This window comes from Euprymna scolopes, chromosome 2 (genome assembly GCF_053919585.1).
Source record: "Euprymna scolopes isolate OS-2025 chromosome 2, ASM5391958v1, whole genome shotgun sequence".
NCBI lineage: Eukaryota > Metazoa > Mollusca > Cephalopoda > Sepiida > Sepiolidae > Euprymna > Euprymna scolopes.
This window is the reverse complement of record NC_136483.1, coordinates 21,993,682-22,012,514: the sequence shown is the minus strand read 5'-3', so window position 1 is coordinate 22,012,514 and position 18,833 is coordinate 21,993,682. Positions and strand designations below refer to the sequence as shown.

At 31.3% G+C, this 18,833-nt stretch overlaps 1 protein-coding gene across 1 annotated transcript in view; it reads right to left on the bottom strand.

Moving 5' to 3' along the window:
• Positions 1 to 15,073: 15,073 nt before the first annotated feature.
• Positions 15,074 to 18,833, bottom strand: part of LOC145289698 (uncharacterized) — a 470,760-nt gene continuing 467,000 nt past the window's right edge. The window contains exon 2 of the mRNA XM_080136432.1: positions 15,074 to 15,373. Coding sequence (XP_079992558.1) covers positions 15,359 to 15,373 — 15 coding nt within the window. The 3' untranslated portion in view covers positions 15,074 to 15,358. The remainder of the gene's footprint in view (positions 15,374 to 18,833) is intronic.

Genomic DNA, 18,833 nt, shown 5'->3' with positions numbered 1-18,833 from the left:
GACGTCAAAACAGATAGCTAACTTTGATCCTGACCTGAAACTAAAGCATATCATGCTAATGAATAAATGGATTAAACGCAGGGGTTTTAATACATAATTAGTAATAATAGCAGTACAGAATGGAACGATAAAAGTGTCGCCTTAAAGAAAAAAGACAGTTTATTTTAAAACTTGTTTTTGAAAAAATCAATTCAGGTTACTTTATTATGTAGTAGAGCTGACATCTATTTAATGCAGCCGCTTTCAGCCTCAATCACCGCCTTCATACAGGTTCGGAATAGGGAGTATACCTTTTCCACAAGCGCTGGCGGGAGCTCAGTGAATACTCGGCAGATAGCGGTGATCAAGCTGGCTTTGGTGTTGTGGGAGGTCATGTTGATGATGTTCTCGATGTATGACTAAACAGAGTAGTTCAGTAGGCTAAGATCAAGGGAGGAGGGGGATCAGTGAGAGAAAGGTACAAAGTCGTAGCACTCCTTCTGAAGCCAAGCCTGGGTCTCTTTGGACTTGTGGGTCGGCACAGAGTTTTGCTGCCACACCCAGGGTCTGTCATTAGCCACCCACCTGATTGCACTAGGGGATCAACACACTCTTCAGTACATCAAGACGCACGTTAGTGTTGACTTTGAAACTGACTTCGAACATGTGAGGTGGCATGATGTGGCCCTCATTTGGAATCACATCAATGACCATAACCGTGGCTGGAAACTTTGTTTTCATCAACATGGGCACGTCCCTGTTATCCGTGACAATCCATACTGATAATAATAATACTATTAATACTGATAATAATGCTATTAATACTGATAATAATAATACTATTAATACTGATAATAATAATACTATTAATACTGATAATAATAATACAATTAATACTGATAATAATGCTATTAATACTGATAATAATAATACTATTAATACTGATAATAATGCTATTAATACTGATAATAATAATACTATTAATACTGATAATAATAATACTATTAATACTGATAATAATAATACAATTAATACTGATAATAATGCTATTAATACTGATAATAATAATACAATTAATACTGATAATAATAATACAATACTGATAATAATGCTATTAATACTGAGAAAAACAATACTATTAATACTGATAATACTATTAATACTGATAAAATAATACTATTAATACTGATAAAAAGAATACTATTAATACTGATAAAAAGAATGCTATTAATACTGATAAAAAGAATGCTATTAATACTGATAAAAAGAATACTATTAATACTGATAAAAAGAATACTATTAATACTGATAAAAAGAATACTATTAATACTGATAAAAAGAATACTATTAATACTGATAAAAAGAATACTATTAATACTGATAAAAAGAATACTATTAATACTGATAAAAAGAATACTATTAATACTGATAGAAAGAATACTATTAATACTGATAAAAAGAATACTATTAATACTGATAAAAATAATACTATTAATACTGATAAAAAGAATACTATTAATACTGATAAAAAGAATACTATTAATACTGATAAAAAGAATACTATTAATACTGATAAAAAGAATACTATTAATACTGATAAAAAGAATACTATTAATACTGATAAAAAGAATACTATTAATACTGATAAAAAGAATACTATTAATACTGATAAAAAGAATACTATTAATACTGATAAAAAGAATACTATTAATACTGATAAAACGAATGCTATTAATACTGATAAAAAGAATACTATTAATACTGATAAAAATAATACTATTAATACTGATAAAAATAATACTATTAATACTGATAAAAAGAATACTATTAATACTGATAAAAAGAATACTATTAATACTGATAAAAAGAATACTATTAATACTGATAAAAAGAATACTATTAATACTGATAAAAAGAATACTATTAATACTGATAAAAAGAATACTATTAATACTGATAAAAGGAATACTATTAATACTGATAAAAATAATACTATTAATACCGATAAAAAGAATATTATTAATTCTGATAAAAATAATACTATTAATACGGATAAAAATAATACTATTAATACTGATAAAAACAATACTATTAATACTGATAAAAACAATACTATTAATACTGATAAAAATAATAATCTGATTATTCTTAAATAACAATGCTACCAAAAACTGCGATGCTGAGTCCGCTAGTGTACATAAAGAAAATTGCCAACAGCTTATTAATACGACTGTAGGGCCCCCAATAATTAATTAATTAAGCAGGCTGATAATTAGGCAAATCCAACAAGAACAACGAAAAACTGGTAGCATAAAAAATTTGATAAAGTTAAACTCTCTTTAATCACTTTTGCTGTGAAGCAGAAGATAAAAAAAATAATAAAGAAAAACTTCATGAACAATGCCAGACACTCAAATCAGCAGACCCTCAATGGTATTTCAGAGAGCTGAAGGGAATAAGAAACTTGTAGAAAACTACCATAATGCCAATTATTGTAGGAGAACTCGGAATTGAGGAGTTTTGGCTTCTGCATTGGTAGCAAAAAGCGTGAAAAATTGATACACAAGTATTTTTGTCTTTTATATATATATAGAAAAGGAGATAATTTTCAATATGGAGATATGACTACTCTACAATAAAGACCAATGTGTATTTGTGTGTGTGTGTATATATATATATATATATCTTTGTTAAAGCTTGTTATTTTTAGCGATAATACCTGTGCTAAAGTTAACAATGATAGATGAATTTCTTAAGCGCTTACCTCCCTTATTTATATTATGTTGCCCCATATTTTTATGAACGCTATATATGACTATTTTATCTATAAATAATATTTGGTTTCTCTCATGTATATATATATATATATATATATATATATATATATATATATATGTCTTGGAAGAAGGAATGATTTGTTTCTGAATTCATTTTAGGTGTCAAGGTAAGTCTGAAGAGTTTGTCTTACTGGCTATTTAGTTTTCATAATCACGAAAATAGTTTTTTCTGGAGATTCGAGGGAACACGTATTTTACTTTCATGACAGAAGAAGTACACGCACGCACTCTCTCACACACACACACGTGTGTGTTCTACGAGTCCACACTGTCTGCAAAGGGGTTACTCTTTCCCCCTCACTCTCACTGCATGTATTTCCCTTCGATAATTGTTCTTATTATAGTTTGTGCATGCGTGTGTTTGTGTGCAGGTGTTTGGCTGAGCCTGCGTCTGACAATGTGATAACATTTCTTCTTCTTAATCTTCTATTTTTTAATTATCAATTAATTTATGTTTTGTTTTATTTTTTTTTATTTTTCTTTCTTACACAATTTTATTGGGTCGGAGTTTTTTTTTTAAATATATTTTTATTTCTTAGTAAGTTACGTTTTTTGGACGCTAGCCGTTAATCTATTTTTAAATTACACATAATATCCCCGACTGTGGCTATGCCCTACATAATCTGTAATGTATACGTGCACACACAAACAGATGTAGATACTCATGGGAAGGGGAAAGGAGTTTTCTAATGTGTACTTACACCTAACATTTTGGTAAACAAATCATGCCATGAAAACTGGATTTAATCTGAATATTCTATTGAAAAAAAATATCACGGCCAGTTTTCTGTATAAGTCTCCATAACATATGTAAGTACAGAATAGTTAACAAAGCCCCCCCCCCCGCCCCAAATAATAACGTTATTATTTCAGCACGATTCATCGGAATACAATTGATTGCGATCTTCAATAAAAATCACGGTAAAATTACAGCATTAAATGTGTTATATTTGTTTGAATAAAATTCACACAAAAACTGTCTGCCATAGTCATTATTTATGCTTCAGCCTTCATAGTTACTCTCTGACCTATCGCCAGATGAGTAAAAAAGGCTAGAAATTAAACGAATTCAAGCTAAAAAAAAAAAAAAGTGTAAATGATTATCTCAATATTGTTTCCTCATATAAGGGATTGGATCATTCCAATATTTTTTCCTGATTTCGATACAATTATTGATTCAGATTCTTTTGAAATTTCTAAATATAGTGGGATGGGGGGGTAGAATTGCTGTAAAAAAACAAAAATAAAAAAAAATCATGTAATATGTTCATATATTTTCGCAGACATGAAAATACACTTTACTGAATATTTAAAATTAATAATCATTTATCATTAATACGAACCATGTCAAATTTAGTTTTTAAAAAAAAAGCAAACAAATGCAATTAAAAGAATCGATTTGGGCATCAAAAAATATGCACAAATTTTTCTGATTCCGACACCTCAAAAGTTTCAATTTTTCCAATTCCCGATTCTGATTAATCGTCCCAACACTGATGTATGTATGTATGTATGTATGTATATTTGTATATATATGTCAAAACATCGTTAATTCATCACCTACATCAGCCGTATAGCGTAATGGTGAGAAGCCTTGACTATCATTTGGGCGGTCGGGTTTCGATCCTGGCTTGAGGAAGTTGCTTGTCTAGCCGCACTGATGTGCTGTGAAACAGCGAACAGTATCGTATGTGGATGACTATATATATTAGATTAATGTGTCCATAAAGTTCGTGTGCACGTTAACAAATGGAAAATGTTTTTTGTGACCTGCAAAATCGCGTTACCCTTTGTATTGCTCACGGTGGAGGACATGTGAACACATATTTTAAATAGTTTTTTTCTACTTTCCACTTCTTTTTACAGATTATTGCAAATAAAGTTGTACTTTTTAAGGTGCACACGGACTTTATGGACACTATATATAAATGAACACAACGTTTTTTGCAGAATTGATACAAAGTTTAAACAGTATAATGCGAGAAGCCTTGAATGATGAATGCAAAGAATTGAGAATCTTAAGAGTATTATTTGAGAGAAAACCCAAAACTTATCTTTATATACGGAACTAACGTTTCAAAAAAGCATTAAAGACAAGATTTATGTTATGAGAGACGAGACAACTGCAAATGCATTAAAATTTTCTGGTCAAATAAGTGATATTCTACTGATTTCTATGGCTTAAAATGGACTACCTGATGACTTTGAAGCGTTTATAAGTATAATAACCCAAAAAGAAAAATATGACTCAGACAATTCAAAGTACATATATGTACATCTATCAACTATATGTACATACATCAGGTTTTCATCATTTTGTGACCGCAGTCAAGCTGGAGTTTAGTAAACTCCATAATCTTTTAATGTATGTGCACACCACCACTACACACATTGGAAAGCAGGAGGACTGACATGACCTTCCACCTATATACAGTGCTTTGGTAGTCCCTAATTGTCATCCATCTTGTACTACCCAGGCTCATCATTGCTCAACTTCGGTGATCTGACAAAAACTGGGGTGTCAACGTGATTGTGCCATATAATACATACACACACATTCTGCTAGCTTCAGCCATACTGATGAGATGTATAACAATGAAACATCTCCATGGATAATTTCTAATATATACATATAATGTATGCCTAATATATATAAATGTGAGTTTGTTTTCCCTGGCATAGTGCCTACTCTGGCATTGTTCTTTGAGCCGAGACCATTTTCTAATTTTCTTTTCCGATCTCCATCCCCCTTCCCTATGCCCACTTTCCATAAACACATGCCTAATTCTCCGAATCATCTGAATCCTGCTTCAGTGCATTTAATAAAGGTGCCAGACAAACAATTTTTTTTCCTTCCGACTAAAAACCCATCAATCATCGGATTTCTTGTTGGATTCGATTTGGCTCGGATCCAAATTCGGTAAAATGCCAGGCAGCCGAAATAATAGATTTCATTAAAACGGGCCGAAACTATATGTAATGTGTGTCTTAAAGTCCGTTATTAACCCGTTGAATATAATTGTGCTTAAAAAAAATTATGATAGTATTTTTACGTAGTATTATTTCTCGATAATCATGGTTCCATATTTAACTAAAAAAATGAGATGGTGTTGAATTGTTAACAAATATTAGGCCAGTGTAAAAGTTTAAAATTTTATCTTAAAAATGAAATTTTTTTGAAAATCTTTATTTATAACAGTAACGATCTTTGCTCTCTATAACTTAATTTTATTTCTCAACGAACTTATAAATGCCTTGCTTATAAATTTTTTTTAGATTTTGATCTGAAATATGAATCTAACTCAAATTTCGTCTCATAAGGCCATCTAAATGGTTTCTGTAATCCTCAAAATAAATGATAAGAGCGTGGTAGGTCAGGAGAAAATGCAGATTTTACAACCAAACTCGAAGAGGTTTATGCTCAATAATGCTGTTTATGAGGATGTGCATTACCATAATCTAGGATATCTCTATTTTTGTTGACTAAAGGTCATTTTCGGGTCAACATGGATGAGAATATTACAAAGAAATATGAAGGATGCTTTAATAATCTAAAAGAAGGTAAATTAATCATGGTGATATGTTTAAATAATAGCAATATACACGAAATAAATTACAATGTTTTTAAATGATTTCTCTACAAACTGGTAAAAATTTTTGCACGGACCTGATACCTATTCAATTTTTTAAAATATTTGTCAGCCACATGGTTGGAAAGACAGTCATTAATTGAATAACACTTAGACAAAAGAATTTAAAAAATCTAAACAGGCTACACAAAAACACGTGTATCTAATGGTCCTTTCCATCCTCTGGCAAAAAAAAAAAAAAAAAAAAAAAAAAAAAAAACGAAGGTTGCTGTTAACATTGACTTCCTCATTCAAAACGCATTGGACATCTATCATCAGCACAGCCATTTTCGAGTCCATAGGGAATGAACTCTCTTACACAAAGTTCTTTTTATATAATAGTAGATAAAAATACTTAACCCATGGAGTTTCAATAAGCTCTTTTCATAAATATCTAAAATATATATCAAAAACTATTTTTGCAAAACATAGAAGGCATTTTTAATATAATAACAGACGAAAAATTAATTAACTAATTAGTTAATCAATCAATTAGTTAATGGAATAATTAAGATAAAGGAAGAATCTGGAATCCAAGTGTGAAAATGAAAGCGTGAATTGATTATAGGGTAGAACAAAAAAAAATTAATTTAAATTTGAAAAATAAAATAATGAATAAATTTGTATTCCATAATATATATATATATATATATATATATATATATATATATATATATATATATATATATATATATATATATATACACCCAATTTACATCCTAGAGAGAGAGAGAGAGAGAGGATTCATTTCTCTACTGACGATGGGTTAAAAAGGACCTTTGAAATTAAATACCACACACAGTTAAAATTCAGGTAAATAAATGAATGAATATATATTAAAAAAAATATATATATATATAATAAATAAAAAAGGGAAAAAATTGAATTATTTATTTTCACACAATTCCTGCATTGTTCTAGCCTTCTAAAAATACCTTTATATATATATATATATACTAGCGGGGGTACCCGGCGTTGCCCGAGTGTTTGTTTCTGGGACGGGGGGGGGGAGTTTTAAAAAATTTTATGGTAGGTAAGTAGAAAGGATCAAACCCGGAGTCATGAGTAAAAGTAGGAAAATAAAGTGTGAAAAAAAACAACAAAAAAAACATCTGCAACGTTAACAGTTCGGCCACCAAGAAAAGTCCATTCCAGTTGTTTGGGAAAAAAAAAAAAAAAAACCGACTACGGTAGGTCGGCGCGAACGTGAAAATATAATGTGAATTGTCCAGCACGCTAACCACTACGCTACAGAGCACTGCAGCTTAGTTTAGTGATTTTAAATAACTTCACATGAAAGAACTACGAAGCCAAACCGGTGTTCTCTTCTCAACTGTTCCTTGTGAACGATCCCCAAACGGTGTTAAGTGGTGGCAGGGGGAGGAGGAATTTATTAGAGAGAAAATATTTTACCACTTCCATTAATCTTAACCGATTTTGGCCATGACTTCTCAGCAGAAAAAGTATAGAAATCTAAGATTATCGAGGAATTTGAGAAATAATAAGCCTATAACACACCTCAGATATTGTTCTGACGTTTGTGCATATTATATTTGCATGAAATATCTTGATTTTTAATCCTATTAAGGTCAAAATCAGACGGGAAAAAATGAGTTCATTTTATTTATATAGAGAAGAAGAGAAGATATATATATATATATATATATATATATATATATATATATATGTAATGAAAATGCTATCTCAGGCGTGAAGGTATTTTCGTAAAATCCACAAACTCAGAAGAAATTCTACTCCATAAGGTCCAAAAATTATCACCAATATAATCCGATCAGTGATTAGGATATAATGAAAAATGAAAAATCGAAAAATGTCAGCTTAAAATAAAAGAAAGGCCCATACAATATCATGAAAATACATAGAATATATTGTGTTCGTACGGAATCAATTTATAAACAAATAAAGTTAATGGTCATTAAAAAATAGTTAGTAACTTTGTTTGTTTCACTTCCTTTATTTGCTATTATTATTGGTTTGTTTATTTATTATTAATTGTTATTTATTATTTAGAATTAGGTGCATAGGAACATTCTGCTGACCTTATAGAGATTTAGATAAATTGTATAATAAACTTAGTAAATGCCAAGCTCAAAATGAATTTAGACTAGAGTTAAATTTTGACGTAACATTAAATTCATTGTTAAAAAAATGCCAAAAAGAAATAGAAAAAGATTTTTAAAAATGATTCTAACTTTAATAACACAGCGTGGGCGGATGTTATATTTTCCCATCTCGGCCATGTTTAACCCAGTATCATGAGGGACTAACTTCTACTAAGGTTGCTTCTTTCTCCTTGTCCCATACCACTATATCAGGTTTAATAGCTCAGTTTGTTTTATGTATGTAGATGTAAGAATTGCATAGACATAGTGGATGGTGTATGACTTATTTCCAACTGTTCTTTCCGGTAAACATGTTCCTAGGACTTGCCGCGTTAAATTTTAATTTAAAAAAATTTAAGTTGAAAATAAATTTTTGTAAATTTTAGAGTTTTTTTGTAAGAACTTACAATTGGTTACTGGTCTAATTAAACTTTAACCTCTTTTTTTCATTACAAATAATTCAGAAATAATATCCTATAGTGTTTTCCTTAGAGATTTAGATAAATGGTATAATATATATATATATATATATATATATATATATATATATATATATATATATATATATAAGTGAACGTGTGTGTGTCTCTGTATATTTCCCTACGCAATAACTCTGTCAATTTTTAGTCTACGGATTCGAAATTTGATACACAGGGTTCTGAGATTTGAGAAAATCGATGTGATCGGTTTTCGGCCAGAAATTTGGCGATTAAGGGATCAAAGTTCAACGATTTGACCTTTGAGAACTCTATCAAACTCCTCCGACAATTTTGGGTCTACGCACTTGAAATTTTAGATATAGGTTTCTTGGACATGGATCTAACTTAATAACTTGATTTGAGCACAAAACAATAAATTTTAAGGGGTCATAATACGGGTCAAAGTAAAAAAAAATTGACCTCTGCGGTCTCTTCATAATTACTCAGACAATTTCTGGTCTAAATATTTGAAATTTTACATAAAGGGTATTCAGAGATAGGGCAAGCTTTTTCATCAGTTTGGGTCGAAAATTTTTAGTTACCAATATATAAATGTCTGTTTGCATGTCTGCCTTAAACTTTCAATAGAGGCGGCGGATTTTACCAAGATCAGTATCGTTATAAAGATTGACCTTTCATACGACAAATATCGAAAAATTGGCTAAAACATTAATATCTTTCCCTTCAACTAAGCACTTTTCTACAGGGAGGGGGGGTCACTTTTTTCGCTCATATTTTTGAAAGTTATTCTCTCCTTTAAATTGTCTAACCTTAATTTTTAAAAATGTCGCTTCCGGTTTGGCGGTGGTCGTAACAGCATAAATGTTGGGTTTTACCCCGTTCTGTTCCCCCTTTGCGGTACGGATTCGAGCCTGCCTTCCTACTACCACTTTTTTTTTTTTGCTCAACATACACATCCAAACACCCGGGCAACGCCGGACTGAAATGCTAGTAACTTAATAAATGCCAAGTTCAAAAGGAATCGAGTTAATTTTGATATAACATTAAATTTATTCATTGTTCAAAAAGCGTCAAAAAGAAAAGATTTGTAATAATGAATATAACTAGAATAACGTAGCGTGGGTGGATGTCAACTGTTCTTGGTAGGATAAGCGAAAGAGAAGAACCCCAGCCTGGCTAGATTATTTCTGGCACCGGGTTTCAAAATTGACTGAAATATTGGCAAACAAGAGCACAATATTTTCAGTGCCGATGATTCACCCCTCCTCCCACTACTCGCGCTCTTTTCCAACCGTCGGCAAATGAATGATATGATTTTAATCCAGAAAATCCTGGTGATTTTCATGGCGCATTGGACTCGAGATAGATGGATGGTGATTACTTGTTCTCTTTCAACTATTTTGGGAAACTGAGACAATTTTTTTTGGATTCCGTTCAACTTGACTTACTACGAAACAATCTATAAACGAAGAAGCAAATAATTCGATGGTTACCGTCGAGGTCGAGGAACATAGCAAAATTAGGGTCGAGCTATTTGGATTGAGTTTTGTTTTATCAAATTTTGAAACGTTTGAAAATCGCTGATAAGAGATGGTTCATTTAGCAAATTGAACTCGCTTATATATATACAGTGATGATCATATTTATTAGCACGGTAAAATAAAAGTTAAATTTTGTCTAATAAATTCTAAAAAAGGGATTAAATTAAAGAAAATAACAAAGTATATTATGTATTTTTAACTGTCCTTTCCGATGCAGCAATCGGATTTTAGAAAAAATAAATAACAAAGGAACAACAAACATAATTGCAAAAAACCCTTGTTCAAAATTATTGGCACGGCTTTGTTTTTCTTTTAGTATCAGTATAATATCAATCAATTTCCGGTTTACGTGCTTTCTGAACTTTTTTATAGCCATATTATGCTTGTTTAACGCTAATTCAGTGAATAATGTTTTTCAGATAATTTTTAGATAGCGATTTATTTAAACTATTATAAGTGACTAAATTATAATTTTCAATCGCCATGGTTAAAACTAAGGAACACAGCGAAGACGTCAGGAAGCTTGTTGTAGCATGCCATACCAATGGGGAGGGCTATGATAAGATTTCAAAGAAGCTAAACCTTCCCAAATCCACTGTTAGAGCCATAATAAACAAGTTCAAATCGCAAGGCCACGTTATGAGTTTAGAGGGTAGAGGGAGAAAAAGGATTCTTTCCCCAAGAGATGAACGGAAAATTGTTCGACAAGTAAAACAAAACCCAAGGATCTCTGTTAGGGAGATTGTTGATGAACAGAGCACCTCTGGAGTGAATGTATCTCGACATACAGTTGGTAGAGTTTTGAAGAGAGCTGGTTTAAAAGCATGTCGTCCGAGAAAGACTCCCTTATTGAAGCCTATGCACCTGAAAGCAAGGCTAGCCTTTGCAAAACGTCATATTGATAAAGATGTTGCATTCTGGAAACGTGTTCTATGGACTGACGAAACGAAAATAGAGTTATTTGGCCATAATAAAGTGTCTTATATTTACAGAAAATCTGGCGAAGCTTTCCTGCCTAAGAACACCATACCCACAGTGAAGCACGGTGGAGGCAGTTTGATGTTTTGGGGATCCTTTGCTGCCTCTGGACCAGGGCGACTTGTTAAGGTCACAGGTAGCATAAAAAAGGAAGATTATGTTAAAATATTGGATGAAAACCTGAAAGACTCTGCTAAAGAGCTCTCACTTGGTCGTCGTTGGTGGTTCATGCAAGATAATGACCCAAAGCATTCGGCTAAACTGACTAAGAAATGGCTTGAGGACAATCATATTAATGTTTTGGAGTGGCCATCACAAAGCTCAGACCTTAATCCAATTGAAAATTTATGGAGAACATTAAAATTGAGGGTAATGCAAAGGAAGCCTAAGAATCTTATTCAATTGGAGGATTATTGTCAGGAAGAGTGGGCTAAAATTACTACTGAAGAGTGCAACAACTTGGTTGTAAACTATGAAAAGCGACTGAGGAAGGTAATCAAGGCCAAAGGCTATACAATTGATTATTAAATAAATCGTGCCAATAATTTTGAACAAGGGTTTTTTGCAATTATGTTTGTTGTTCCTTTGTTATTTATTTTTTCTAAAATCCGATTGCTGCATCGGAAAGGCCAGTTAAAAATACATAATATACTTTGTTATTTTCTTTAATTTAATCCCTTTTTTAGAATTTATTAGACAAAATTTAACTTTTATTTTACCGTGCCAATAAATATGATCATCACTATATATATATATATATATATATATATATATATATATATATATATAGGCAACAATATTTGCGAAAGAAAACCCGAATAACAAGAAATATTATGTAGGCATGACTTCCTTAGATTTCAAAACCCGATACTATGACCACAAAAGTACATTCAACAATAAAAAACACCGTATAAAAACAACACTAGCGAATAAATACTGGGAACTCAAAGAAAGCGGACATTCGCCGGTAGTCGAATGGAAAATAATAAGACAAGCTACCACGTGTAGGCATCTAGACGACCCATGTAGATTATGCCTTCATGAAAATTTGCTATCCTGTACTTTAAAGAATCCCAACATCTATTAAACTGTAGAAGAGAAATAGCAAATAACCGTGCTCACAAAATAAAATTTACTCTAGGATAGCGATACAAAAGAGTTTTAAAACTAACAAAAAACAATAGAAAATAAACAAATAAATAAATTAAATAAACATGAATATACATAAACGATCACACATATATGTATGTACATATATATATATATATATATATATATATTTATATATAAACTAACAATAAAAAAAAACAAAAAAGCACACTAACCTAGTTTTAAAACAGATCCTTTAGGAAGGGGCGCGGTGGATACTAGAAAGCTGATTGTCTAACTAAATCCTCAATAGAAGAGGACCATATAAAAACGATAAACCACCACAGAAATCGCGCATAAGCCTGAGGAGTCCTAGAGTGGATGAAACGCCGAATATTCAGTGTAGCTTAATCGCCATATATATTTTATAAATTACTCTCTCTCTCTCTATATATATATATATATATATATATATATATATATATATATATATATATATATATATATATATATATATATATATAAATAAATTTCTAATTAAGCCAACGATATGAGGGTGATATGTTGTTTTTCTGTCCATCTTATTTCTCGAATCCACTTAACAGGGGATCAACCTATCGTTGGACTACTGCACTATCCGCAAAAACGATTTCCATAATTTCAACTGGGTTGAAAATTTTCCAACCAACTGGATTCAAAGTTGGATTTGATTCTTTCTAAAGTTCTCATGCTGCAATGTTATGCCCGTTTTTTTTTGTTTTTTTTTTTTTACATTTTTTCACTTGTTTTTTAAAGGACATATACGTCTTTGCAATTTATGACTATAATAAATTGCGGTTTCATTTAATGCCATAACCAGCAAATTCTAGCATAGCTACAAATATAATTTGCTGATCTCTTTCTGCCCTCTGATGAGAACAATAGCAAGAATAGCATTCTTTGAAACTCCGTGGAATAAGGACTTTATAAATTGTTTTTTGGACAATAAATTTGATTGTAAATTTCAACTTTTCTTTTTTTTTTCTCTCTTATATATATATATATATATATATATATATATATATATATATATATATATGGCGATTAAGTACACAGAACTTTCCACGTTTTATCCTGGTAAAGACTCCTCAGGATGTAGCTTAATTGCCATATATGTTTTCATAACTTACTACCTTGCTCTACTCTCGTATTGAGCACTGTTGAAATTATTAATGAAAATTGATACATAATGTGTGTGTGTGTGTGTGTGTGTGTGTGTGTGTGTGTGTGTGTGTGTGTGTGTGTGTGTGTGTGTGTAAATGTACGATCAAATCGGTGCTGGTGGGATAAAATAAATTGAAAATGGCTAGAATGAGGTGTGGATTTTTTCTTTTTAAATTTTATTATTGTTCTGTAATACATTAAGGTCTTCTACTCATTAAGAAAATTAACGAAAGAGACAATTCTGTGGTTTTCCACAAAAACTACTTATATATGAGAGAGAGAGGGGAGGGAAGTAAAAAAAAAAACTTTGAGATAATCATACATACGCTCCAAAAATTCAATATAATTTTGTGTACGATCGCTTCTAAAACGCTATTTGTTTATTTATTGATATCGACTCTCCTCATCAACAAAGGAAATTGACACTAAGTTAAAAAGCTAAAATAGAAAAGTAAAAGTTCAACGCATGGACACTATTTTTTCCTTTACAAAAGAAAGGTTGGCTGGGCATTTACCTGTCTATTTTCTTCCTTTGTCTGGTTATAAATATTTAAATATATAGTGTATTGGTTCACGAAGGATTGAGTAATTTATGTGGGAAACATAGAATGGAAATAGGCACAAACTGTAACAAAGACTTTTCATATCTATCTGTGTAAGTATACTTTGATAATTGTGTTTCTGTTTGAAGAAATATGGTATAATAAAATTATGGGGTGTTCGTTCGTGCCTGACCTCCATAGAATGGAAATATGTCACAAAGTTTAACAAGGTTTTTTAATATAGATCCACAGAATGTTGTGATAAGTGTTTCAGTGTGAACAGGTATGGTATAATAAATTATGGGGTTTATCTATTTTATTTTTACTTTCATCATATCTTGCTTTGGTTTTGATACCCCCAAATTCAACCCAAATTTACAACCCTTCCTTTTCATAACCTATCATACTTTCATAAATCAGAGTCCATTTTCTGTAGGCTATTTTTTAACCCAATCGATGACGGGTATTTTTGCTAGTATATATATATATATATATATATATATATATATATATATATATATATATATATATATAGGTAGATAGATAGGTGTATGTGTGTATAATGCCTAACCAGAGAATACCTTAAATAATAAAACGATATAAAGTTCAAATCCATCTTATTTTCAAAATTTAGATAATTTTAATAGACCAATATTCTCAAATTCACTATATCAAATTTAAAACGAATAATTAATGAATTAAAAAGAAAGTGCTTTCTTTTCAATGGGGAATTAAAAAATGTGAAATGGTTGAAGAAATAGCATACATAGCAAAAGAAAGAAAAATATATCCATTTTGAAATAAATTTCTCTGGAAAGAAGATCTAAATATTTTCTTAAGTTAATATAAAATAGTGGAAGCCTTCATTATTAGGTAAATAATTTAATAATTTTGCAGTTGAAGTTCGATTGTCATGGTTTGAAATTATGTTTTACTGAACATTTTTAAAACAATGGTGCTAATATCTTACCGTAATTAATCAGCAAAATCTGTAAAATCATATTTTACTTACCTGGAAAGAAATAAAAGAAAAAAAAATGCATTAGATATAAATATTAAAACCATAATCTATATAAATAAAACAGTAGATATATGTGTGTGTGTGCGAAAATATTTAACCGATAAAATCTTAAACTACCAGTCACATAACATTGAAATCAACAGGAAACCTTAATCATATACTACGGATGGTTTATAGCGAGTAAAATCTTTGTTTGGATGGATGAATAACGCATACAGAAATACGTCGGCAAGTTGAAATGCAAAATGTTCATTTCAACTTGCTGACATATTTCTATTACTTTTGCGCATGCACAAATTCATTCATAGCTTGAAGTTGTTTAATTTTAAATCTTTCTGTCGATAGCTCAAATGGTAGGAAACGTCGCATTAGTGCTAAATGTTTTGATTTCGATTCTAGCTGATAACACCTAAAACATTTATTCTTTAATTTTTTTTAAATTAGCACTATATATTAGGTACAATATAATATTCAATAGAGAATTGACTCCATAATAATGAATAGAAAATCTGTATGAATTAAAATATATTTAATCATATTTTATGCATTTCATGCGTTCCTTGTTAGTATTTAATACAAATGTCAAGTCATACTAAAAAAAAAACATATCATTCAACAGTATATTATTTAATTGAAATTGTTATTGAGATAAAGAATTTGTAGTATTCATCCATTTATTCATGGCGGACTATCAGCCTCAGTTTCTAGTTGTTCTTTCACAACGTTTCGGCCAACTATTCCTCTGGCCTTCGTCAGGTGGTATACCGTAACAGGTTAGGAATGCCTTCCATAGTTGTTGTTGTCTCACCACGTTTTGGCCAAATAAGCCCCTGGCCAGCTTTGGGTAGGATTGAAACCGCTATCTTCAGATAATGCTCACATGGAAGCAGGTAAGCATTCTCTGAGGATGCAGTTAGTAGATTCGGCATCCTATCCATCACGGTTAACCACCTGAAGAAGGCTAGATGAATAATTGCCGAAACGTCGTGAAACATCTACTAAAAGATGAGGATAATAGTCCGCAATAAATAAATAAATAAATCATTCGACAGGTTTATACTATGGCAACATGAATATTTACTTCCTGCATATATTTGTTTAATAATTGAAATTAGATGATGACTAAATAATCATAGCTTAAATGAAAAATAGAGTAAGATTTTTCCCTGCATCATTGATGGGTATACGTTTCTAATCAAAAAATATATATATATACAAATCTGCTTTGGTATTAATTTAGGCAAATTATTTGTAGATGTTTTCAGAAATTTTTTTCCGTTCATAGTCATCGATTTTTATACATGGTCATACACACAGAAAGTGAAAGGAATTTTCGTTCATACATCACATGTCAAGCACTATTATACACAGAATCTGTCTCTCTTTATGCATATAATTACTATTTCATAAATATATATTATTGTAATCTCATTTCACATAAAAACGAATTGACAGCACTCTAATGACATTCGCATGATTGGCACTACTTCTTAAGTTCAACGTGTTGACAAATGCGCGACACGTTCTCCTTCACAATTTCTTTTTATTGTAGCCACTCCTCTTGTATACAAATAATCTTTTAAAACCACACGTCTCCATGATCTTTAAGCTTCTTTCTTAGAACTGTAAGCCAGTGGAACTCTCTGCCGCTTGCCTGTTTCCCACATGACTACAACTTGGACATCTTCAAGTCCAACATAAACAAACTCCTGACAAACCGCCCCCTTAAGTAAGACACTCTATCAAAACCCCCAATACTAATGATTACTACAATACTATCTCATTGATTACTGTACACGCAATAACCCTTATCCCTGAGTGGCTTTCGGGCCTTGATAAGTGGTGACCCCTATGTAAAAAAAAAAAAAAAGAATCATTTCACATTATAGAGATCTTGCATCTTTTCTGTTTCATACACAGCCAGACCGAACTTGTCCTTAACACACGGCCAGATGCAGCTAGCCCTCCATATACGGCCAGACACAGCTAGCCCTCCATACACGGCTAGACACATAATCCAAACTTCTTCATAACATGCCAATTCTAAGTTTCAAATAGTTTAACGCTCGACATGATTGCATCAACTTTACTTTTATTGCCGAAAAAAACTCATTTATAATAAAATGAAAATTACTTCCACGACATTCACATTATTAGCACGATTTCTTTATTTCAACAGTATCTCTCTGCTTCCAAACACTCGACAAGTTCTCTATAATTCGCCTTTCTGATCACAGTTATTCCTCTTAGATTTTGAAACCATTAATCTATATAATAATATGCCTGTTCCTTCATTAGTTCATATGTTATGCTTAAAAAAAAAGGCCAAATTCACAAACTTTGGCTTTAAAATAGCCAAGCTGGCAATTCTGGACAAGAATATAAACAAGAATTTGAAGTAGCTTCGTTTTCGAGTATCATTATGATAATATGATCATAGTTGTAATGATGTGAGAATGGAACTAGTAGTAATTTCAATGTACAGTGGTTTGTCACTAAAGAAAGTCAGTGAAGCATTACATAAAATAAGTGAACATTCGAAAGAAACAGGGCAAAAGAAAAAAGAACATTGTCTGCTAAGAGGTGCTGAACTGAAGTAATAAATTTCGACACTGCTTAAAAGGTCTCTCGCCATCACATGTCCTTCTAGCCTGGCTCACGTTTCTCTTTCCGCTGACCGCATGCTTTCCACAGCCGGCACATTCTCGTTCTCAGGTCTACACGTCTATTTTCTTTGACATCGACTTTCTTTCTGCTACAAGCACGTATTGCATTTTTCTCTTTTTTCTTTCGCTTTTCACGCACACTCCCTAATTTGCATATGTACGTTTTTTGCTGATGCTGCTCCTAATCTCTTTGCAACCAGACGTCCTTTGCTGCTGCTGATACTCTCTCACACACTCATATGCACAGTACTCATCTAAAAAAAATTCAAAAACGTAATAAGATCTGTAGTTACTTTTTATTAGCGATATCACCAGTTTTGAAACGTTGCTTTTTGTATTTAAATTTTTCTCCCTAAGCGATGAGGGAGTTACCTCTCCATTTGTTTTGTATCTACCCCTTCCCCATTTTTTTTTTTTTTTTTTAAAACGGGACATATTTTTTCATTTTATTTATATTTTTCAATTTTTAAATATTTTTACATGCATAAAAGTTATCCATAGATATGTGTTTCTGGCTACTAGCCGCATCAGCACAGTTGGACCTTTTTTTGGCAAGGCTCGACCCCATAACTACATAATCCAGTCTAGTGTCTTGACACCTTGTCAAAATTTATGCAAGATTTTTCTTGCTTTTGAATATAAGATCTGTTGCTACTTATTAGTGGTATCGGTAGTTTTGAAAGGCTACTTTTTTTTTTTATTATTTAAGTTTGCTTTCTAAGTGATGAGCGACTTATCTCCCAATTTGTTTTGTAATAAGTCAATGTTGAAGTAAATACTGAAAC